Below are 24167 nucleotides of genomic sequence, written 5' to 3'. Positions count from 1 at the left end.
CCATAAGTCGAAAGTGCATTCCATCCAGCTTTTTGATTTGATTCCAAAACAAAAACTAGGTGTTTAGTGTGGAATAATTACCTTTTTCTTTAAAGGTAATGGTCCCTTTGCCTTGTATATCTATCACTTTAATTGATTGAAGTTTGAGTGGCAATGAGAATATGGAATTCTCCATGTGAGTTAGGTAATTGCCAAATATAAGCCTTCCATTAAGGACACGATGGAGACCTACAAAATAAGGACCAAAGGTAAACAGATTACATCAATTGGTCCATTGTAACAATAATGTTATGTATAGTGCTAAACACACTAAGTTATACTAAATTATAGATAAATGTAACAATTTTTTAAATGTTGATATAATAATTAAATTTAACTTAAAATCGTAAAATTGAAGTGTTAAGTATTATAATATTTTGAATTCAAATTTTATTAAATGTAGATATTTTTTTAAAATTTTGTATGAAGATAAAATTACTTTTGGTAACTTTAGAATTGAGTTGGAACATGGATTGGTCGTCCTCACCATTTCCAACAACAGGATGAAATTTGTATATGGTCAATGCTTTCATGGCTGTATTTTTCTTGAATTTGTGTTCTTTTTGGACATAAAATTTTCTGTTGAATCATAAAGGACTGAGATTTGTTCTCAATATATATACGTGAAGTTTTTTTTTTTTTTAATTTGATTTAGTTGAAATATGTTTTTGTTAAAGTTGTGTGACTCAAATACTTGTTAAAATAAAATATAAGAGACAAAATAGTGGGATCTGTGAGAGCGGAGGCTGAGGGCCGAAGGTATTTTAACCTTATTGCATTACTTCTATTAGATTTTGATTAGAATATGATTTTACAAACCTATAAATAGACATAATCTATACTCCTCTTGTATCATTTGAACTCGACATAGTAGATTTTCTTCTCATCTGTTCGTGATTTTTTTCCCGACATGGTTTCCACATAGAATTCTGTGTGTTCTATTTTCTTTCTTTTTTTGCGATTTATTATCATTATCGACGTTCAACTTTCACAGTTTTATTGTTAAATTTGAAAGTAATATTTAAATTAAATTTAGAAGTGAAATTAATAATATTCAGAATATCAATATCAAAGAATATAAAAAAATTGAAAAAATGTAATAAATAAAACAAAGTAATATCCAAATTAGCTGAGGAAATGAGGAAATAGATATTAAAAATAGCAGTGAAAATAAAAAGTCAGAGAAATGGAGGGTATTTTTTTCAGAAAATAAAAGAAATAAAGAAAAAGGGAATGAAGACAAAAGGGGTTAACTAACTTGAGGTCCCTCTCATTATTTGGATTTTTTAATAAAAAAGTGACACACGACATTTTATAATTGGGTCACGTATTGCGACAAATCAAGAGTTAACACTGTCACTTTAGAGATATCAAATTGATTAACAACGTAAAAGTACAAATACAACATTAAAAGATTAATCAAAATTCAAGGAACAAATATATCATTATCTCTAAAAATTAAAGAATAATATTTAATATATGATTAAGTTATGAATTTCATGCGCTATCCATGTATAATAAAATGTTAAATTTTCACCCAAAAAATGATAATGCATCATTAATTAAAATAAAAAGCAATAAATGAATTACAAATAAATATCAATAACTTAACATAATTGTATTAATTAATAACTATTACAATATGTTTAATTCACCTTGTAATAGGCCAATTTTGGCCTAGCCCAATCTATAGAATAAAACTCAAAATAAATAAAATATCCAAGTCCAAAACAAATTTAAAACCCAAATCCTAAAACTAACCGAAATTAACCCCAGGCCCAAACTAAACCCTAACCCACAAAACCTAAAACATTTTCAGCTAGAAGAAACCCTAGGTCTGCCTAATGCTAGCCGCCGCCTCCACCTCCATGTCAACACGCCTGTACACCACCAAGTGCTAGCAAACACCTCCGTACCTGCAAAAACAGACAGCAACAACAGAAGATAGCAGCACAAAAGAACAAAAAGAACAAAAAAGAAAAGGGTTGTAATGGTTCGGCTATAAAGCCATGAACCTTTCGTTGTATTTTTTTTACATACACGAAATATATACAAATATCAAAGAATCAAAAAAAAATTCTAAAGGTTTTTCTTTCATCTTGTTATATTCTCTTTTTTCTTTCTATTTCACTCTGTTGTTGTTTCATTTTTTTTTTTACAAAACAAAGAGTAATAAACGAAAGTATAAAAAGGGAGGGCGAACTAACCTGACTCTTCGAATCTCGATGCCATGGGTTGCCGAGGTTCGTCGTTTCTGATGAAAAACGACGCCTTTAGGCTTGGAAGCTGAAAAAAATAAAAATAAAAATAGTTTTTTTTTTATTTTTCGGCCCCTGTGTACGGCGGCCGCCACGGTGGACCGACAACCGGAGCTAGCCCGGCCATGGGGGTTGAGGGAGAGAGTTGAGAGCTCTTTCTTTTGTTTTTTTCTGAAGAAGAGGTTAGAAAATGAAGAATTTTTTTTTTTTGATTTAAATAGATTAAGCAAAACGGCGTCGTTTTGCTTTAGCCATTTAAGGGCTAAAATGGCGTCGTTTAAGGCTGACCCGTGTAACCCGACCCGCTTGAGCCAGGATCTGCGTGTTTTTTATTATTGGGATATTTGCCAGTTTAGTCTTTCTATTTTTTATTTTTTTGCAATTAAGTCTTTTTTTATCTTTAATTTTGGCCTTGTAATTTATTTCAGTTTTCAATTAAGTCCACCTTGAAGCTGTGCGTTTTCGAGGGGGATTATTTCCCATTTTGGTCACTCCTTGTTATTCACGCATTCAATCTGGTCCTTTTCTTTTATTTTATTTCAGATTTGCCCCAAAATTTTGTTTGAAGGTTCGATTTAGTCCTTTTTTGCTATTTTTTACTATTTTGTTATTAAATTCACTAACTTAATATATTATCACTATTATTATATTTCTGTTTATATTTATTTAACTAACTTTTCTTAAAAATACATTTATTTTATTATATCTTTTCATTATTATTTTTATCTATATCCTTTTAACTATAAATTACTCATTATTTATATTAATCTTATTATCTTTTTTAATACACGTATCTTATTTTATCCTCACTTTTATTTTTATTATTTATTTAGTTATATCTTTTATATAAAATTTAAAATTTAGATATTTTATTATGTTATTATTAATATCATCATCATTATTATTAATATTATTTTTTAAAATTGTTTTACACAATATTTATTTATTCATTTGTTTAATATTAGTTTTTTTAGTTTCAAATTTTTAATTTTTGCTTATTTATTATTATTTATTGGCTTGTTTATTTTTATTCTTGCCCTTACTATTATTATTTTTATTTATTATTTTACTTTCAATTTTTGTATTATTCATTATTATTGTTATTAATATTGCTATTTATATTATCATTTTCATCATTATTATTATTGTTTATGCATATTAACATTATGATTTATTGATGTCATTGCTATATTTTATATCTTATTATGTATGTCATTGTTACTTCAAATGTATGTTGCACTATCATTATTAACCACGCATGACATTTTACGGTTTAAACAATTTTTTTTAATATAATCAATTAATCGTATATCTTTTTAAATATTTCATTACTTTTTATCCAAATTCGTAAAAAAGAGAAATTTTGAAAATAAGTAATATTTCGTATTTTGAGAAAACGAGAAATCGTACCCTCACTTACGGGGTTTCGATTTTCTCGTTGAACTGCCAAATATCCTTTCAAATTAAAATACATTATTTTTAAATAAAAAAGGCAATATTCCGTGTTTAGAAACTCGAGAAAGTCGTGCCTTAACTTATGAAGTTTCGATTTTTCTCGATGAATCTAAATAACTGAATATCCTTCTAAATTAAAACACGTGGGATTTCAAAAATAAAAAAATAAAAACAAGCTCATTCTCAAAGGTCCAAGGTGTCGTGTCCTAATTTACGGGATGTGACTTTTTGTTATCTCAAGACGAGATGATCTTTAACGTTGTTTTGATTTATTCAAGCCTTTTTTAGTAAAATTAACATTAATAAAAAAGGGATCGTAATGCAATTTCTTTTGAGTTTTTAAAGACGTTAAGACATTAATTAATTAATTAGGTACCAATTTTGGGCGTGTCGAGGGTGCTAATCATTTCTCGTACGTAACCGACTCCCGAACCCGTTTTCTTAAAATTTGTGGATCAAAATGTTCTATAAGGTGGCTCAATTACACCTAAAAAAAAAAGATTGGTGACAACTCAATTTTCGTTTTAAAGTCGATCTCCGTTTTTCAAAATAAAAATGATTTCGACAGTGTTCATAGGTGGTAGTAGACGACGATGGAGGTGACGGAAGAAGGCTGAATTTTGGGTTTTTATTTTTCTGCTTTTTGAATCTGGACGAGAGACTGAGACCGAGACTATGAGAGAGAGGAGATGATTGTGAGGGAGACGAGAGAATGAATCAGAAATGTTAATATATAACCAGGCTAAAAGCAAATTATTTTAACATTAAATACTATATAATATTTTTCATTATATAATTTTCCATTAAATCTAAAAGATGATTGTTTAATTATATTTGCAAATAATTTCTTAAGTTTAATTTCTTAAATATATTTAATTCTGAAAGCATAACTATTTAATTCTTGTGAACTAAACGTGGCGTCGAAGTTAATAACATATGCAATACAATGTTAAAATACAGAGACGAAGTCAAAAATTTTTCTCGAGATTCCAGAATTAAGTTGCATATTTTTATGAGAATTGAAATGTAATTTTACAATTTTAATAGTTTATATATTTATACTTTTTAAAAGAATAAATCAATCTTTTATCATTTTGGGAGATAAAGTGTACTTTTATCTTTTACTAAATTAAAATATTGTAAAATTTAAAAGGCCAAAAGTTAAATTATACATTTTAAGAGCTATGTTAAAACATGATATATTTTGAGAATTTAAACATTAATTTACTTCAAGAGTGTGATTGATTAGGTATATTTGTCGTTTCAACTTATTATAAAAAAGATTAAAGGATATATTTATCTTTTGGTTTTTAATGTTTTATAAAAATAAAGAGAATTACTCATTAAATTCTGTCTATTTAATTTAATTATAATCCTATTCTATTTTTACAAAATGATCATTTCATTATAGTCTTATTCTATTGCAATAAATCAAATATTCAAAGATGCTGTTATTGTAAAAGGATTGGCGTACACAAAAGATGAGAGAGCTCAACCTCTCGACATTTTCGCAATTAAAGATACAAGGAAACCCAAAATTTAGACAGAATTGAGCTGCCCAGTCATAAGCCTGTTTAATACAAGTAAGCAAGCTTGGCCTAATCTCATAACAAATTCTAAAACTTATATAAGTTTTTCGCACAGGTTGCAATTGATTAAATTTTAGGATGGTATATGTTCATAATATTATTTATTATTTAAAATATTATTATGTTTTAAAAATTTGGATAGTATTTCTATTAGTTTAAACACATAAATTTTAAATGATTAAGATATATTTATAGGTAGAATAATAGGAATTTGCTGAAAAATAAATTTTTTTATTTATAAATTTACTTTATTTTAGAGAAAGAAAAAAGTTTCCATTGTCACATTAGTGAAAATCGATCCTTTAAGATGCGTTTTCAAAAGAAAGAATAAAAACGCATCTTACGGTAATTATTTTAACTGTAACTTTTCTAATGGCTAAAAAGATTTCAACAACCATAACTTTTCCAATACAAACCCCTCTAAACTTAATTTTTTTCAACCAAAAATACTCAATACTCATTCCACAATCCTAAATTCTTAATCATCAATTCTCCATTCTTAATTATTTTTAATTCTTTTCTGAATTTTATTTTCTTCAATTTTATTTTATTCGTTATAATTTTAAATACCAAATCAACTTATTTATTTGGATGACAAACATATCTCCGACATTCAATTACAAACGGTAAGAAAATTAATTATTATGATGTTTAGATTTTTTTTTTTATGTTTATATATCAACCCGAATGTTGGATTTTGGAGACGTACATAAACAATTTAAGCAAATGTGCATCGAATGTCATTTATGAACACTTGTGAGACACATGATTTTTAAACGTGACTTCGAGCCTAAATGGCTTTATAATTAATAGGCAAAAAGCTAGAACTTAATTATAAATCATTTGAGCCTTAACTACATATGTCTAATCGGTCCCTCTGCTATCTCGTTGAAACTAGAAATGAATTGCGTGTTTGAATATAAATGAATAGAATGAATAGGAAAAGAGAAATGAGAAACATTCAAGAATGATTATGGTTTTCTCTGAAATGGAGAAATGGAATCATTTGGAAATGAATATAGGTTTCCAAAAATATAAATTGAAATAAAAATGAAAATGGAAATGATTCATTTCCAATCCTATACGGATTACTTAAAAAATGACTGCAAGAATGAGTTTATGTTTTTGGACTATTTTGAAACCCGAAAATAAAAATAAACCATCGGTCATAGTGAACATGTTAAGTTGTGAAATATTTTTTTAAAAAATAAAACCTAAATTAAAATCCTAAATCTACTGACTAAACCCTAAAAACAGTACAGGTTGTGGCTCGTATTTTTAGCCGAACAAATAGCAACGTTACGATGAGAAGCTTCCCGACGTTGTGATTATGGACGACGTAGTGGCGATGCGAATGGGGACGTTGCAACGTGGCAACATGTTCCCCACATAAATTAGGTTTCTTCTCCTAGTTAAACTCTACTATTTTTTCCCAATTAAACTCTTATTACTCCAGGGATATTTTAGTATGATTAGACCTCTAATCTTAGCCTATTTAAAGGGGCTTTATATCCATATTTTTTGCGGCCAGCCTATTTAAAGGGGCTTTATATCCCTATTTTTTGCGGCCAATTAAGAGGAAATTAAAAATATATATTATAAGGCTTTTCTTTTGAGGGCGACAAGATATAGTCGCATATGGAGTTTTGGTGAGAGTTTGAGAGAATTTTGTGAAACCCTTTTTGTGAGAGCTTTGGGTGTGAGCTTTGTATTCGGGGCTTGGGTTTTTGTATTCTCATTATACTCTCGTTTTGTTTACTCTATTAATGTTAAGTAGATGTCTCATTTGCCCATGGTTTTTTGTTCTTCTTTGAGGGGTTTCCACGTAAAGCATTTGCGTTTGTTCTTCTCAATTTTTACTATATATTTGTTTATACAGGTCGGTCCCCAACAAATGGCTTGGCCAAAAGCTCCAGAGCTTAACCTATGCTTAACTATATATAGGCAAAGTTGTTCAATTTAGGTAAAATACAAGCCTTAATCACACTAAATATAGATTGTGCAGACTAAAACACCCTTAATTAATTTTTCCCTCCATTAAACATGTGTCGTGACACACAACTTCGAATAATAATTCTAGAATTGGTTTAGTTGTGTTACGACCCCAAAAGTTTATGTTGCAACTCGACCGTCATTCCTAATGCTTTTGGGCTTAAAAATAGGTGTCTTGCACACTTAATGAAGCTCATTAAAATCACCTTAAGGTCGGCATTTGCCCAATAGGTCAACTAACTCGAAATATGGTGCAAAAACACTTATTTTGCAATAATTTAACTTTAAGCTAAGAAAACTGAAAATGCAATAAAATATACTAAAATAGCTAGAAAACAAACTCATTAAATGCCAAAAAGTACTTAAATTGCCACTACAATTTGTTGTGGTAGGCCAACGGTATAATCACCAAAAAATGCACTAAGAATGAGGTCAAAATATGTTACTTTTGACACTTATCAAATATCAAACTAACCCTAAAGCAGAAATCTTGCATTGGCTTTTGGGTATGGCTACTTTGATCACTTATGCAAATATACTTTGTCTTTTATTAGTAAAAATACCATAAAGGTTCTTGTATTAAGTGTTAGACTGCAATTTACCTTCTTTCACTAAAAAAAATGGGTAATAGTCCCTATAAGTTAGATAAAAAATTTAATAGAAAGAACTAATGTAATAATTAAAGAGCTACACATGATGCCATGTGTGCATCATGATGATGTACATGGACCTGTTTTTAACAATAGAAATAAATGATACTTTTAATAAAATAACTAATTTGCTATTTGATTTAATATACAATAACTAATTTATCTATTTTTATATAAAATATATAAATTACAATTTAACTCTTAATACAAAAACTCGCATCATTTTATTTTTGTGTAGGGAGAAATGTAATTGAATAGAAAGGATAAATGATATGCAATGTGGTGAAGGTGTTTTCCTTTAGGCTTTTTTTACCTAAATAATACAAAAAATAAAATTAATAACTGAAATGGTATGCCCATAAGATTATTTACCAAAATGGTATAGTTTTACTTGTGCCGCCTATCAAATTGACAGCATCGGACTAAAATATAATGATCTAAAGTATTCAGGGACCTATTATGCAATTTTTTCATTTAGAATGGCGGCTAAAAAAAGGGAAAGGGTGCCGGTTGACAGTGTGGCGGTACTAAACTTTAAATATGGCCAATTGCCTTGTAAGCCCTCCTTATTTATTATTTTCTTTTTATTCTCCTTCAGCTTACTATATTGTGTTTAAACAAGCCCTTAACCTATTTTTGTAGTTAAATAAGCCCTTAACTTATGGTTTTTACTCATAGAAGCCCTTTATTTTAATATTAAAGTAAATATATTTTACCCAAAGTAAAACTATTTAAAAAATATAAACTAATTCACATTTTATGTTGATGTGAATGGTTTATTAAATAAAAAATAAAATTTTAAAATTTATTGAGAGTGCTTATATACATGATATTCTTAGCTGCTCTTTTAAAAATTTTGATTACTTTTTAGATTTTATGTTGATGTTAAAGTGTATATAATTTTATTGCATCAACAAAAATTAAGATAAGAGCTTGAACTTCAAAATATATTTACTTTAATATTAAAATGAATGACTTTTATGAGTAAAAATCATAAGTTAATGGTTTATTTAACTATAAAAATAAGTTAAGGGCTTGTTTAAAAATAATATAATCATTGAAGAGGAATAAAAAATAATAAATAAATAAGACTTACAAGACAATTAGCCATATTTAAAGTTTAATCTTCTTACACTACCAAAGAACACCTTTTTCGTTTTTTTTTTCTAACAATCACTCTAAATAAAAAAATAACATAACAAGTTCCTAAATTTGACACACGGCATCAATAAAACTATACAATTTTAATAAATAATTTTATGGACATAACATTTCAATTATTAATTTTATATTTTTATTATTTAGGTGAAAAAGCGCTTCTCATATTTTAATCTAGTGTTATATTATAGGACAAAACAAGCCACCTACCGTTTTCTGATTCTCCATTGTAATAATGCCATGTTGATGTATCTCTCAACCTTGGAAGAGATGCTGTACGTTACTTTTTCTGGTTTTTGAGAATTGGACGTTACTAATTTAAACACAGAATTGTTCAATTTTTGTTTTTACTTCAAATTCAAATAATAATAAAAATGGTAAGCTGCTAATAATCTCCACTTAATAGTAAAAAATTAATATCTATTTCAAATAATTTCATATCCCACCTCCAATTATAGAAAAACAAGATGGTGGTGTTAATCTTTTAACTAATTGGGCCATCTCCATTTGACAGCACTAGCCTTAACCTTCCTAATCAGTAGAGCAGAAAAGTCCCACCTACCACCTATGGGGGGCAATAATGGGAAAACACTGCAGCAGCCAATTTTCTATAAATTGAAAGGCCATAAACACTGTTAAATGCAGTGAACAATTTGGATACAACAATGGTGGTGAAGGTGTATGGCCCAGCCTTTGCTTCTCCAAAGCGAGTGATTGCATGTCTTATTGAAAAGGAGATTGAATTCGAGACTGTCCCTGTTGATTTGCTTAAAGGAGAGCACAAAGACCCTGAATTTCTCAAGCTCCAGGTCACCTTCTTAAGCACCCCCCTTTTTTTTTTGTTAAAAACTCCAGTTTTCAGTGAAAATTAATGTTAAACAATCAATCATCTCAATCTCTTCTTTGCAGCCTTTTGGAACAGTTCCTGTCACTCAAGATGGAGATTATGTTTTATATGGTAATTTATCTCCTGTTTTTCTTACATGTAGATTCAGATGCTATCTTCTCCCCCAAATTTTTTAGGGTCTTTGAGAATATATAAGATTAAAATAAAGGGCACTAAAATTTATTCTTATTGATTGATTTTTTCTCTATTAAAAACTAAATATATTTAGTTGTATTATTAAGTGGTATGCCATATTGATAAGTAAAATCAATTTTTAACAATAAAAATAAATAAAATTTTTATAAAATAATCAATTTATTAAAAATTAATTTATCTATTATTTAGTAAAAATGGTAAAATACAATTTTACTTGCCCTTTTATCAAAGTGGTTGACTGGTTCCAGCGTTTCATATTATAATACAAGTGGTAGTCCTTTTCCTAGAAAACAAAGAAAGCAGTGGTGCCGGTGAATTCCATATTTTTATAATATAGAGAATACGATTGATAGAAGTACCTAGGAAGACTTTAATTTGTGAGTGCTGACTCTTTAAGTCTTTAGCAAAGAAAGATGACATTCTAAACCACTTTCTTAAAAACAAATCTTTCTTACTTTAATATCCATAATAATTAAACAGCACCAAATGATGATTTTTACAATTTGAGTTTTTGCAGAATCCCGTGCAATCATAAGGTACTATGCAGAAAAATACAAATCACAAGGGACTGATCTACTGGGAAAGACAGTAGAGGAAAGGGGTCAAGTGGAAAATTGGCTAGAAGTTGAGGCACACAATTTCAACCCACCAATTTACGCCTTGACCCTACATGTGATGTTTGCTTCCAAGATGGGGTTCCCTCCTGATGAAAATTTGATCAAGGAAAGCGAGGAAAAGCTAGGCAAAGTGCTGGATATTTATGAGGAGAGGCTGTCAAAGAACAAGTACTTAGCCGGTGATTTCTTCAGCCTTGCTGACCTGAGCCACCTGCCATTTACTCAGTACTTGGTGGGTCAAATGGGAAAGGAATACATGATAACCAGCAGGAAGCATGTGAGTGCTTGGTGGGATGATATTAGCAGCAGACCGTCCTGGCAGAAGGTTCTCCAGCTCTATGCTCCTCCTTTCTAAGAAATGAAAATGATGCAATCTGGGGATGGGATCTTTTCAATACTGTCTGCTTTGTTGTTTAGCAGTTTGGTTTGGTTTGGGGTCTGGTCTTTGTCTGTTTTAAGAGGCCAACTAGGTATCCTATGTTAGTTACAGTTCAATAAAATGTTGATAGGGGTAGGGGGGTTACAGTTATCGTTGTGTTTGCGTATGTTTGATGTTATGAATAAAGATGAAGAAATCCTGGAGATATCAAAGAGAATCAAGTGCTCAATTGAATGTGCTTCAAAGGCAATTTTTTTCTTTTATTTTCTATGGTTTTATTACTTAATTGATATTCTTTTCGTTGGTTTAAATTTCCGAAATAATTGTCCAAAAGGTTTTGGTAGTGTTGGCATTGGCATTAATAAAAGTTGAGGTTAATAATAATGCGATTAACATAATTTAAACCTAAGTCACATTTAAGATGATAAACACCTTATTCATTAAACTAATACAAGGTTAAAGTTAATTATAGTGTTTATTTATTGTTAATAATTTATACAAAATTTATGATTATAAGTAGTGTAAAAAGGTAAATTATATTTACTATGATATCAAACAAGTGAAGTGGCTTAAAAAGTTAGGATCCTACCATTTAATTCCTCTTTAGCGAATTTGCTGCTCATTGAGCTTAGCTTTATCTAATTTTCGTAAACACATCACTTTCTTTTACCGTAGGAACGAGGTAGAAGCTTATTAATTATATTCATTCAATTTGCATGTAAAGATACATAATAAAAACTTAGATATAGTAATTACTCATTCAATTTGCATGGAAAGATACGTATTAAAATTTAATAATAATTTAGTTTTAAACTTAATAACAATATTTATAATAATTTAATAATATAGAGTGTTTAGAGCAGTGCCATGAACAATGCCCACTACTATCTGGCATAACTCATTCCCATAACTTGGGTCGTTTTATCCAAAAAAGTCCTTTAAAAAATATAATTACAAAAATGTACTGTTTATTGGGTTATTTATTGGATTAGGCCGTTTTCCACCAAAACGCGTCCATGTCAGCGCAATTTCAAGGAATATGCCAGCAAAGCGCTTTCTTGGAGGAGTGTTTTTGCCATGTCAACAAAAATCTCGCCCTCGTGGATGCGCTTTGCTGATATGGAAAAAAACGCTCCCCTAGGGACACAATTAATATGAAAATAAAAATTATAAAGCAAATCTTTATATAGACTCAAAATCTCATTTCCCTTGTTTTCTTAAGCAATGTGGGATATGAGATATTTGTATATATAGACTCATGAATAAGTTTGCAGCTTGTTCCTAAACAATGTGAGATTCCTTCCTCTTTTAACAAACAACATGAAACTAAATGCTACATTATATTTTATAATTTTTTTACAAAACAATTTCTATTTTTTTATATTTTGTTAACATTTTCTCATATTATAAAATTATCTTTTGAGATATTTAATCTTATTGCATTTTAGAATTGTTAACATATACAAAAGAACTATTAAAAAAGAGAACAAATTGCACATATGGAACTTGTACATGCAATAATCTTCTATTCAACTTTAAATGTTTGAAGTTAATATCAATGCAATTCTAATTTCTAAAATAATTTTCTATTATTTAAATTTAAAAGTTATACTTTTAATTTTTTTAACTTTATTTTTATTTTATATTATGAATATTTGACTAATAAACAAATGGTGAGTATTTGGCACTCAAATAGTATTTTTTGTAATTTAAAAATTGATATATCTTTTTAAATATTTACTTATTTTTAATATTTTACTATACTAATTAATTTTTTAATTCTAATTTTAATTTAATTTTCATCACCTAATGAATGCTAATAAATTTATTTTAGATGTATTTTGACTAGATAGATAATTTATTTAAACATAGTATATAATTATGTTAAATAAGTTTTTTTATAGAAATATATAATATACATAAAATATAATAATTATTTTTCATATTTTTATATCTAGATTAAATTACATTAGTAGTCACTTAACTATGATTTTTAGCTATCGAATTATAAAACTTACAAAATGATCAGTCAACTATTAGTAATTTTTAAATATTTATTTTAATATTTTACCATACTCATTTTATATTTGATAATTTTTTACTTATATAGTTTAAATTTTTTATTTATAATGTAACAAATGTTAAGTTTTGTAAAAATTTAAACTCTAAGTAAAAAATATAAAATATAGTGTAACTTTTAATCTCATGTTGTTAGTTAAAAGAGCAAAGAATCCAACATTGTTAGTAACAAGCTGCAAACCTATTCATGAGTCTATATATACACATATATCATATCCCACATTGCTTAAGAAAACAAGGGAAATGGGACTTTGAGTCTATATAAAGATTTGCTTTTTAAATTTTGTTTCCAATTAATTGGTAACACTTTAAAAAAAATGGTGTTATCATTTTGAGCCTTTTCTAATGTTTATGCTTGTAAATTTAAAAAAAAAAAAGGATCTATTTTTATAATATTTAAAAAATGACATTTTTTGAAAATTTATACTCGGGCTAAAAGGCTTCCTTTGGGGAGCGTTTTGTCCATGTTAGCAAAGAGAGCCCCCAAGGACGCGATTTTTGCTGACATGGACAAAACGTTCCTCTAGGGAAGCGTTTTGTTGATGTGGACACTAAAGTGCGTTAACATGGACGTGTTTTCCTGGAAAATGACCTAATCCAGTAAATAACCCAATAAACGGCCTATTTCATAATTATATTTTTTAAAGGGCCTTTTTGGGTCAAATGCCCCATAACTTGCCATGTTTGCAAGTTGGTAATTTTCGTAAATAAATATCCTTAAGGTATGCTCTTTGTCGATATTTTGTACCCATCTTTGAACAGCAAGACAAATCTATCTTCAAGATTGATTTGGGTTTTGATCAAACAAATCAAATTTCTATTTTAAGGAGATTGAATAACTTGAATATTTGAAAACTTATGCTAGACTTATTGAAAATAATTTCTATACTCATTATCATGCTTTATTTGCTTTATTTATGAGAAGATTGATTGTAATTAATTTAGTATGTTATAGCAAATCAAAAGTAATTTAAATGCTTGAGATTTGTATAGCTTTTGTAAAGAGAGATTTAAAACTTATTCCTCCTTACTGAGTAACTTGATTTCGGCAAGGAAAACTTAGAAAAGAGAGATTCTAACTACAAAATTGAGGATAAATCTCAAAATTATACACGTGAAACTCTAATTGTGTTCAAATCTATACTTGAAGTTTTAATTTTGATTTAATCTATACTTAAAGTTTTAATTTTGATTTAATCATACATATTTAAAGAAATAAATCATCAATTCATTTTTATATTGGATAAATATAATTGTTTATGTATGCAACATATAAAATAAAATGATGTTATATCAATAATTGTGTTAATAATTTATAAGAATTGGACCAAATCAAAATTTCATGTATAAAATTACACAAAATCAATTACACATTAAAATATTATTCATGTATAATTTTGAGATTTATCTCTATAAAAGTTATTGATTTGGTGAAAATTAAAATTTGTAGTACTTGTATGGAATGTTGAACTAGATAAACATATAAGTATGTTCATGTTTTGTTATTTAGCAATCTATAAAGCAATTGGTAATTCACACTGCTTCTAACACTTCTTAAATTTCTTGCAAGTTTTTAGCTTTATAATCTGATTCAATTAGAGTTGAGCTAGTATATATATATATATTGTTTAAGAGGAATACTTTATTTTTAACGAATATAAACTATAAATAAGTATATATATATATAAACAAATAATCACACATTTATTAAATATTCATATTAAATTAGTATTCAAAATTTTTTGATGGTTGCCTATTGAGTTTTAGCTCGATTGATATGAGTATTGTTGTCAATATAAGAGGATATAGGTTTGAGTGCGTTGAAACACATTATCTTTCTATTTATACATTGAGGAGGGTGTTGTAAATTATAGATTGCAAATTAATTATTCATGAGCACTATTTAAATTAAAAGTGATGATTTATTATCTTACAGATTTAATTATTCATAAGCACTATTCAAATTAAAAGTGATGATTTATCATCCAATAGATACATTTCCATAGGACATGTTTCTCCCAAGAAGTATATCCAATGTGAAGGGTTGTAACTGTTCAAAATTGTATTCATTGGGTGCATATAAATAGAGACATTATGGTGCTCACAAATTACACAATTACAATCAATCCTATTTTCAGAAGCTAGAGTAAGAGTTAGGGAATTCCTCTAGCTAATCAAAGGAAATTCAAAACTTCATTGTATCTCGAGAGGACACATCCTTAACACATTGTCTGATCAATTGTATGATCTTTACATGTCGATGCAATCCCTAGTGGAAATATGGAAAGTTCTTGAAGAGAAAAACAACACCGAGCGACAAGGTACTGATAAATTGTTAATGATGAAGTATTTCAAATTCAAAATACTCGGTAGTATCCCGATCATGGATCAAGTCCATTAATTAAAAGTCCTTGTAAGCAGGCTTCATGATTTGAAAGTTGTTATTCCGGAATTGTTACAAGTCGGGGTTATCATCTTGAAGTTGCCCTCGTCTTGGAATAATTACCGAAAGAAACTTTTGAATATGGCAGAGGACTTCACTATAGAGAAAATACTTAGGCATTTACGTATTGAAGAGGAAACTCAGAAGCATGATGCGGTGTATCTTCCCCAAAGTTTTAAAGTGAACCATGTGAGCGAGTCTAAGAACTCTCGAAATGGTAAACGAATGGCCACATCCGAGACTAAGGACGTGCAAGACAAGAAGAAAAAATCTCACAATTGTTATAATTGTAATAAGAAATGACACTATATTAAGGATTGCAGACTTCTCAAAAAGAAGCAAGATGTCACAACTTCCAAAGCCAATATGGTAGAGGACGTAGACTTAGTAGCCATGGTTACGGAAGGGATTGAGAGTTTAAAGATTGGTATGATTACTAAACTCAACATAGCCATGATTGGTAAGTCCTGTAATTGGTGGCTCGACTCCGAAGCTACTGTCCATGTGTGTAATGACTGACAACAATTCAAGAGTTATAAACTAGTGGCAAATCGTGAAGTGCTTATCGGCAACTATCAATCGGTTAAGGGACGGTGGAACTCAACTTCACATTTGGGAAGAAATTGACTTTAACCAATATGTTGCATGTTCCTGATGTGAGAAAAAATTTAGTGTCCACGAGTATTCTGTGTAACAAGGGCTTCAAGATTATCTTGGAATCCAATAAGTTTGTCTTGCTTAAGGGTGATATATATGTAGGAAAAGGATATTGTAACGAAGGTAAGTTCAAGTTGAGCATTGATATGAATAAAATTAATTCTTTTGCTTATATTGTTGAATCTTATCCTTTGTGGCATGCATGTTTAGCATATTTTAATTTTAAAACTTTACAATATATGTAAAAAATGGTTATATAAGTCTAAGTAATGATGAGTTTGTGGATAAATGTGAAATTTGTATTCAATCAAAAATGACCAAGAAGCCGTTTCCTAATAAGTGTGAAAGGAATTCACAAGTGTTAGATTTAATTCATTCGGATGTTTGTGAATTAAATTGAACACTAACAACAGATGGAAAATGATATTTTATCACTTTTATAGATGACTTCTCTAAATTTACTTATGTGTATCTCATGAGAAGTAAAGACAAGGATTTTGATATGTTTAAATATTTTAAAATTGAGGTTGAGAATTTGTTTAGTAAGAAAATTAAAGTGCTTCATAGTGATAGAGGTGGTGAATTTTTTCAAATGAATTTAATGTATTTTGTGAGGAACAATGTATGTACATGAATGTTTCGCACCTTATACTCCGCAACAAAATGGTTTTGGCAGAAAGAAAGAATTGTACTTTAGTAGATATGGTTAACTTGATGTTGTTAAATGCTAAACTTCCATATAATCTATGGGGTGAAGTATTATTAACTACATGTTATATTCTTAACAGAATACCACCAAGAAAATTCAAAGTATCTCCATATGAGTTACGGGAGGGTTGGATGTCAAACTTAGATTATTTCAAAGTGCGGGGGTGTTTGGCTTACTATAGAGTTCTCGACCAACGGAGAACAAAGTTAGGTCCTAGAGCCATCAAAGGTGCATTCGTTGGATATGCCCAACACTTTAAGACTTATTGTGTTCTTGACTTAGTGTCAAATACGAAAATTGAAACAAGAGATGTTGTATTCATTGAAAATAAGGTTTTCAATAATTCACCAGATTCAGAAAAAGAATATCAACCAATGATCTCAAATGATCAAACCAAAAGAAATATTTGTGATAATAAGGATACAGAGCTAAGGAAAAGTCAAAGAGTGAGAAAAGTAAGTGACTTTGGTCCTGATTTCATTTCCTCGCAATCTTTAGCATTCCTTATTGAGGGAAATAAAGAATCCATAATTAGGAAGATCCCCATAATGTTAATGTGGATGGTGATCCATAATCCTATGAGGAAGCTATGACTTCTAAGGACGCATCATTTTGGAAAGAGGTGATCAATGATGAAATGGATTCAATATTATCCAACAATACTTGGATTCTAGTTGATGTTCCTCAAGGATCGAAGCCTATTGGGTGTAAATGAGTGTTTAAAAGGAAGAATACTCCAACAGGAGGTTCTCCAACCTTTAATGCTAGGTTGGCAACTAAAGGATTTAGGCAAATAGAAGGCCTAGATTATTTTGACACTTATGCACCAGTGGCTAGGATGACATCTATTCGAATTCTTTTAGCACTTGCATCTATCCATATGTTACATATACATCAAATGGATGTTAAGATAACTTTTTTGAATGGTGATCTCGAAGAGAAAGTCTACATGGAGCAACTAGAAGGTTTTGTGCTTCCTGGGAATGAACATAAGGTGGGTAAGTTGATCAAGTCATTATATGGTTTAAAATAAGCGCTTAAACAAAGGCATGAGAAATTTGACTCGGTTATCTTGTCATATGGTTTTTTTCATAATGGTTCAGATAAATATATTTACACTAAATTCACCTTTAGGTATGGTGTAATTATTTGCCTCTATGTAGACGATTTGTTGATTTTTAGTACGAACATAAAAGGTGTTCGTGAGACCAAAGAGTCAGTCGCCTCAAAATTTAAAAAGAAGGATCTCAAAGAGGTAGATACAATTCTGGGTATAAAGGTGAAAAAGTATAAAAAAGGGCTTTGCACTAAGTCAATCTCACCATATCGAAAAAGTATTAGAAAAGTTTAAACATTTGAATATCAAGGATTCAAACACTCCATACGATTCAAACTTCAAGTTAAGTGAGAATAATGGCAGGGTTATAACGCAACTTGAGTATGCCAGTGCAATTGGAAGTCTAATGTATGCAGTGCATTGCATTAGACCTGATATCACATTTATTGTGTGTAAATTGGTGAGATTTACAAATTGTCCTAGTACTGATAATTGGAAAGACATTTGTAGGATTTTTGACTATCTTAAGAAAAAAAATTAGTATTATTCTATAGTGATTATTCCGCAGTACTAGAAGGTTACTTGGATGCAAGTTGGATTACAAGTCTAAGTGACAATAAGTCCACATCGGGATGGATTTTTACAATTGGAAGTGGAGCCGTTAGTTGGGCCTCCAAGAAACAGACTTGCATAAACAAACTTGCATATCACATTCAACTATGGAGGCTGAATTTATAGCCTTAGCGGCTATTGGCAAGGAAGCGGAATGGTTAAAAGATCTCTTGCTAGATATAAAGTTGTGGCCATAATGTAAGTTCCATTTTCGTATATTGTGATTGTGAATCTACTATGTCTCGAGCATATAATAAGGTGTACAATGGAAAGTCTAGACATATAAGTTTGATACATGAGTATGTGAGACAATTGATTAAGGACGGTGTGGTAGCTGTTACCTATGTTAAGTCAATTGACAATTTAGCGGATCAATTGACAAAAGATTTGTCAATGGATTTGGTTAAGAGTATCACCACTAAAATGGGATTAAAATCATTCTAATCACGTCGTTGATAGTGGAAATCCTACTTTGTTCTAGCCAAAAGTTAATTTCATGGTTTAAAGGGTAATAACAAGTTATCAAATGACAACGTACACTAAGAATCAGGATTTAGTGTTTATATTTTAGGGGATGAGTTTTTCTCTTAATGGATGGACATTAATTGCCATGAAATCCACCTATATGCACATGAAGTGGTGCCGCTTCAACGAGATTTTCTTTATGGTTTTCTCTTGTACATGTTAATGAAACGGGATGAGCACATGGACATTACGTGCTAAAGAAAATTAAACTCTTACTTTAATACTTTACGATTATGTGTGAAATTTTTTCAGTATTGACTTTAAGAGTGATGGTTCAAGCGACTAGCCACCATTCATTTTGTTGATACTCTGAGAGTTTGCACTAAGGCTCCGTTTGGAAGTCAGGAAAAATATTTTCGGGAAAATGTTTTGTTGATTTTACGGTGTTTGGAAGCATGTAAATATTTTTCATTTGTAAAATATTTTCCAGAACACAGGTAAAATCTCATTCATTCTAAGGAAAATGTCTTCCGATTTTTTTTCTGTAAGACATTTTCCAACTCTCACCATGTTAGTTTCTCCTTCTTTCTTCCGTTCTTCATCCCTTCTCCTTCTTCATCAGGTAACTTTCCTCCTTCTACTTCTTCCTTTCTTTATCTTTTATAATCTCTTCCGTTTTTCCTAAGCTGTGTCCGTCGCATATCTTCTCTTGGCTTAAGGTATGGCATCTTCTTTATCTTATTTATCATTTTCGTTTCTTCTTGTTCTTTATCTTATATACCGCTACCAATCATAACCCTAATAAATCATTTGAGGTATTCATTTTTCAATTCGTATTAAATACTTCATATGATTCACATTGTTCATTTTAATTTTAATTTGTTGATTACAAATTTTTTAGCATATTTTTACCGTCGATGCTTTTACGATTGAGCTTTATCATTTCCTTTCTTTTTTTTGTCTATAAGCTTGTAAGTAAGAAAGAAGTTTTTTCTTACTGTATTTTTTTGTGATTTGGCTTTTTTTTTTGATGTTACAGAGGAAAGAAAGAAAAACATAAATTTTATTCTTTGCTTTAGTTAAATAATAGTTGACTAGAGATACTAGGCTGATGCTTTGCTCTTTTTTTTTCCCGAGTTTTTTGAGATGAATATAGGCAAGGATCAATGTTAGTGATTCAAAGAATGATACTGTTGTTGAAAAGAATAAAAGTAATTCGAGCTTGGTTGAACTTTTGGTACAACAAGGGGTTCTTACATGCAATTTTTTATTGTAGGTTGCTCAACCACCCAGTGATTCTGTTTCAAGCCTTAGCTTCAGTCCCAAGGCCAATTTCTTGATTGCTACTTCATGGGATAATCAGGTCTACTCACTTTTCTTTGTTTCTCTTAATGATTATGCTATGTCTCAATTTTGTTCTTCTAGTAAGATGATGAATTATTAAAATTTAAGAAATTAAACTTCTTTCCTTGTTGTCTCCCCTTTATTTTGTTAAGGTTAGCTGAAGTTTGATCCTCTTTTCCCATTTTGAATGATTATGCAGGTGAGATGTTGCTAGTACGCCAAAGGCATCAATTACTCATGATCAGTCGGTAATGAGTCAGAGTGTATTGTATTTAGAGACGTATTATTCTATTCGTCAATTTGTAGTTGTAGTAAACTAATGCTGTTTTCTCCTTGCTCTTTTGAAAGGTTTTGTGCTCAACTTGGAATGATGAGGGGATGATAGTCTGTTCTAGAGGCTGTGACAAGCAGGTCAAAATGTGGCCTTTATTATCTGGTGGTCAACCAATGACAGTTGCCATGCATGATGCCCCTATTAAAGAAGTTGCTTGGATCCCAGAAATGAACCTGTTAGCTACAAGAACCTGGGACAAGACATTAAATTAATACTCTCACCTTTGCTATTTTTTATACCATTGGGAAATATGAAGTCTTGTTTTCTAGTGTTGCATCCTAGTGATTAACATCATGTCAAGTAATGCATTTCATGTGAGGGCACTCTTGCCTTCTTTCTAAGTAGTGCCTGCTTATTTGTAAGTTTCATGCTCAATTCATAGGAGGTATGATTATGTGGTAGTCACAAGGTGCTTGTCCAATAATTGTTCACATGGTGTAATCATGTGGGATGTGTTATTGCTTGTGTTTTAGACATCTGTATAATTATGATGTGATAAAAATATATATTTGGCTTGGATTTTAGGGCCACATGTAGGAGGTTTTTGTGACTGTGGAAAGAATATTTAACTTTAGGAAGGGATCTCTCCACATTCAAAGTTGTACATTCTGAAGCATCAGTTTTAATGTTAAAGCTGAATATTTATGGGCAACATTAATTTTTGGTCTATTATTTACCTTACTTTTACATGTTTTTTGTGTTATTGGTCATTAACTAATGAGTTTTTCCATATTTGCTTTTACTTCATCTATCAATGTCAGCAATTTGATTCTTTTATGTTACTGTGGCTTTTAACCAACTAGTGGTTTTTTACCTTTACCTTCAGATACTGGGATACAAGGCAGTCAAACCTAGTGCATACTCAACAACTTCTTGATCGCTGCTATGCACTCACAGTGAAATAACCATTGATGGTTGTTGCTACCGTAGATAGGAATCTGATAGTCTTTAACTTGCAGAACCCTTAGGTAGTGTTTTCTTATAAATCAAGTTATGGATTAAGGTTTTTCAGTATTTTCAAATCTCTCCTATAACTAGCGCTCCTCCAACCCCCCAATCATTTTGGTATAACACTTCGAGTTGACGTGTTGCATGTTTTATATTCTCGTCAGTATATTATGACATGTGGTTCATTTCTGCAGAGCAATATGAGAGGGATAAGGCTCGAGTCCTTGTTCACTGCATGTCAGGAAAAAATAGGTTGATTTTTATTTTACTGCTCTATTCTTTTGTTATCCAAGTAATGCACACTAAAACAAACATGAGTATGTTGAAGCAGTGTTTTCCTCTTTCTCTTTTATCTTATATTATACAAGAAAGAAAATTCAAATTTGAATGCTGAAAATAGGATTTTGCATATAAACTACGGTGGAAGAACCTAATTGGACCGCACTCTTGAATCTTTCTCTATAAGATGTCTTACACCGAGGTGTGTTTTTGCAAATAGGAGATTACCTGCTTTGTATGTGTGTAATACCTCCGTTTTCTTTTAATTGGGGAGGGGGGATTGACAAGTATTGAGGCAAAAATGCTCAAGTGTGTTTACACTTATTTAAGTAGGACAAGTTGCTAGTGAGGATGATTATATTCTTTCTAACAGGTCACCAGCTATTGTAGTAGCTTTCTTGATGAAATCTAAAGGATGGAGGCTTCCACAAAGCTACCAGTGGGTGAAAGAACGGAGACCATCTGTTGATATAAGTCAAGGTATTTACTAGCTTTGACTTAGATTACCTAATATTTATGGAAGCCATTTTATGTTGTTACCTTAGCTGATTGAATTCATTCACTTAATTTAAAACTTAAGAATGCCACTTGGTATTATTTGGAAGAGGATTCAGGTCTAGTGCTGCTGCCATCACTATAAGGTCAGTATGATTGAAATTTAGTTTAGATATTATACACTTTTGAAGCGCTGTCCGGGGATATAGGAAATTCGCACTTCAGAACTTGCGTACATGATTGCATGACTCAAGCTGAACTTTAGGTCCAGTAGACATAATAGTTTGTGATGTTTATTCATATGTGAGTTTCACTTTTAACATTCTCTAACAGAAGAACAACTTACAAGTTAAAGAGTTTCACTTTAGTTTAGCAATATTTCAATTGCTGCTAATTTATAACTACTTACCTCGCTATAATTTTATAATTTTCAGTCTGGATTGAGATCAAATACAACATAGTCAGGTCGGACATCAACTGCAAGCTCTTCAGTGAAGTTGAAATCACTAAATAGGAAACGCCAAACTGGTGGAGATCCTGTAAGTACACAAGAATTAGTTGTAAATTACAAGCAAACAAAGAGCTTTGGTATTTTGTTAGTTTGATATTGGATATTTGATTTGGTTGGTTTTAGTAGAGTTTGTTCTGGTATAGCCACTGTTTTGTTAGTTTGATATTGGATATTGGATATTTTGGTGTTGGTTGATATTGCTATAGGCACTTTGTTATTGTTGGGTACTTTTTGCTTGTGCAAATGCTGGATGGGTTGATAAAGACCTACAATATTTCCACTCAATAAAAGACATACAAGGATTAATCCATACTGCTGATCATTGTATTTGTATAATTGACTTATTAGCTCGATGTAGAAATATATGAATTAACACATACTTCTAATCGTTACTATTGTATAATTGACATATTAGCTCGATTTTATTGCTTTGGTTGTTTTCAATTTATGAAAGTTAATATTTTAGCTTAATAATTGAGTATTATTATATATTTAATTTGATGGATTTATTTATAAATAAATCATTGTAATATATGTAAAAATAATTTAAAATATAAATTTATTAATATATGTAAAAATAGTTTTTCGGAAAATATTTTCAGGTAATCTGCCAAACAATAGAAAATATTTTACACAGATTCATTCAAACACCAGAAAATAAATCATTTCCAGAAAAGTAAATCATTTTCCTGAAAACATTTTACTGGCAAACAATCGGAGCTTAAAGGAAGGTTCAATCTGTGGACACCTTCTTTATTGATAATCGTTGTGTACTTATTTTCTGAAATTAACAATCTAGTGGGGGATTGTTGGAAATTATAGATTGTAAATTAATTATTCATGAGCATTATTTACATTAAAATTGATGATTTATCATCTTACAAATTTAATTATTCATAAGCACTATTCAAATTAAAAGTGATGATTTATCATCCAATAGATACATTTCCATGAGACATGTTTCTTCCAAGAAGTATGTCCAACATGAAGGGTTGTGGGTCTTCAAAATTTTATTCATTGAGTGTATATAAATAGAGACATTATGGTGCTCACAA

General features: G+C 30.0%; 2 protein-coding genes and 1 long non-coding RNA gene across 9 annotated transcripts; 2 read left to right on the top strand and 1 right to left on the bottom strand.

The window, feature by feature from the left end:
- Positions 1-1638: 1638 nt before the first annotated feature.
- On the bottom strand, positions 1639-2476 carry LOC128283447 (uncharacterized). Its single transcript, XR_008273795.1, has 2 exons — positions 2247-2476; positions 1639-1955 (listed from the first exon to the last, which is right to left on the bottom strand). It is a non-coding gene; the product is annotated as an uncharacterized LOC128283447 (long non-coding RNA).
- A 7067-nt stretch (positions 2477-9543) lies between these two features.
- Positions 9544-11396, top strand: LOC108473920 (glutathione S-transferase F9-like). The gene is made up of 3 exons (XM_017775743.2): positions 9544-9950; positions 10051-10099; positions 10701-11396. Exons 1-3 carry the CDS (start codon positions 9807-9809, stop codon positions 11153-11155), a joined length of 648 nt encoding a protein of 215 aa, XP_017631232.1. The 5' UTR covers positions 9544-9806; the 3' UTR covers positions 11156-11396.
- An 8159-nt stretch (positions 11397-19555) lies between these two features.
- Positions 19556-23339, top strand: LOC108473061 (protein RAE1-like). 7 transcript variants are annotated; one of them, XR_008274294.1, is made up of 8 exons: positions 19679-19823; positions 20478-20564; positions 20745-20793; positions 20894-21054; positions 21706-21847; positions 22022-22079; positions 22480-22586; positions 23036-23339. XR_008274294.1 is itself a non-coding variant. In XM_053021480.1 (6 exons), the coding sequence occupies exons 1-4, from the start codon at positions 19725-19727 to the stop codon at positions 21782-21784; spliced, it is 426 nt and encodes a 141-aa protein (XP_052877440.1). In that variant the 5' UTR covers positions 19556-19724; the 3' UTR covers positions 21785-21847; positions 22480-22586; positions 23036-23339. The 7 variants fall into 7 exon arrangements, 1 of the variants encoding a protein (XP_052877440.1); XR_008274295.1 differs by having other exon boundaries at positions 19680-19920; XM_053021480.1 differs by lacking the exons at positions 20745-20793; positions 22022-22079 and having other exon boundaries at positions 19556-19823.
- Positions 23340-24167: the final 828 nt, after the last annotated feature.

This window comes from Gossypium arboreum, chromosome 11 (assembly GCF_025698485.1).
Source record: "Gossypium arboreum isolate Shixiya-1 chromosome 11, ASM2569848v2, whole genome shotgun sequence".
In the NCBI taxonomy this organism is placed as follows: domain Eukaryota; kingdom Viridiplantae; phylum Streptophyta; class Magnoliopsida; order Malvales; family Malvaceae; genus Gossypium; species Gossypium arboreum.
Note: the sequence above shows the minus strand (reverse complement) of the source record. Positions and strands in the feature narration are given on the sequence as shown.

What these genes read in the sequence shown, in the direction of transcription:
- LOC108473920 (XM_017775743.2), top strand. Translation starts at nt 9,807, where the DNA reads ATGGTGGTGAAGGTGTATGGCCCAGCCTTTGCTTCTCCAAAGCGAGTG. An exon ending in CTGAATTTCTCAAGCTCCAG is followed by an intron (nt 9,951 to 10,050) that starts GTCACCTTCTTA and finishes TCTTCTTTGCAG; the next exon opens with CCTTTTGGAACAGTTCCTGT. An exon ending in TGGAGATTATGTTTTATATG is followed by an intron (nt 10,100 to 10,700) that starts GTAATTTATCTC and finishes GAGTTTTTGCAG; the next exon opens with AATCCCGTGCAATCATAAGG.
- LOC108473061 (XM_053021480.1), top strand. Translation starts at nt 19,725, where the DNA reads ATGTCTTCCGATTTTTTTTCTGTAAGACATTTTCCAACTCTCACCATG. An exon ending in CCCTTCTCCTTCTTCATCAG is followed by an intron (nt 19,824 to 20,477) that starts GTAACTTTCCTC and finishes TTTTTATTGTAG; the next exon opens with GTTGCTCAACCACCCAGTGA. An exon ending in TGGATCCCAGAAATGAACCT is followed by an intron (nt 21,055 to 21,705) that starts GTTAGCTACAAG and finishes CTTTACCTTCAG; the next exon opens with ATACTGGGATACAAGGCAGT.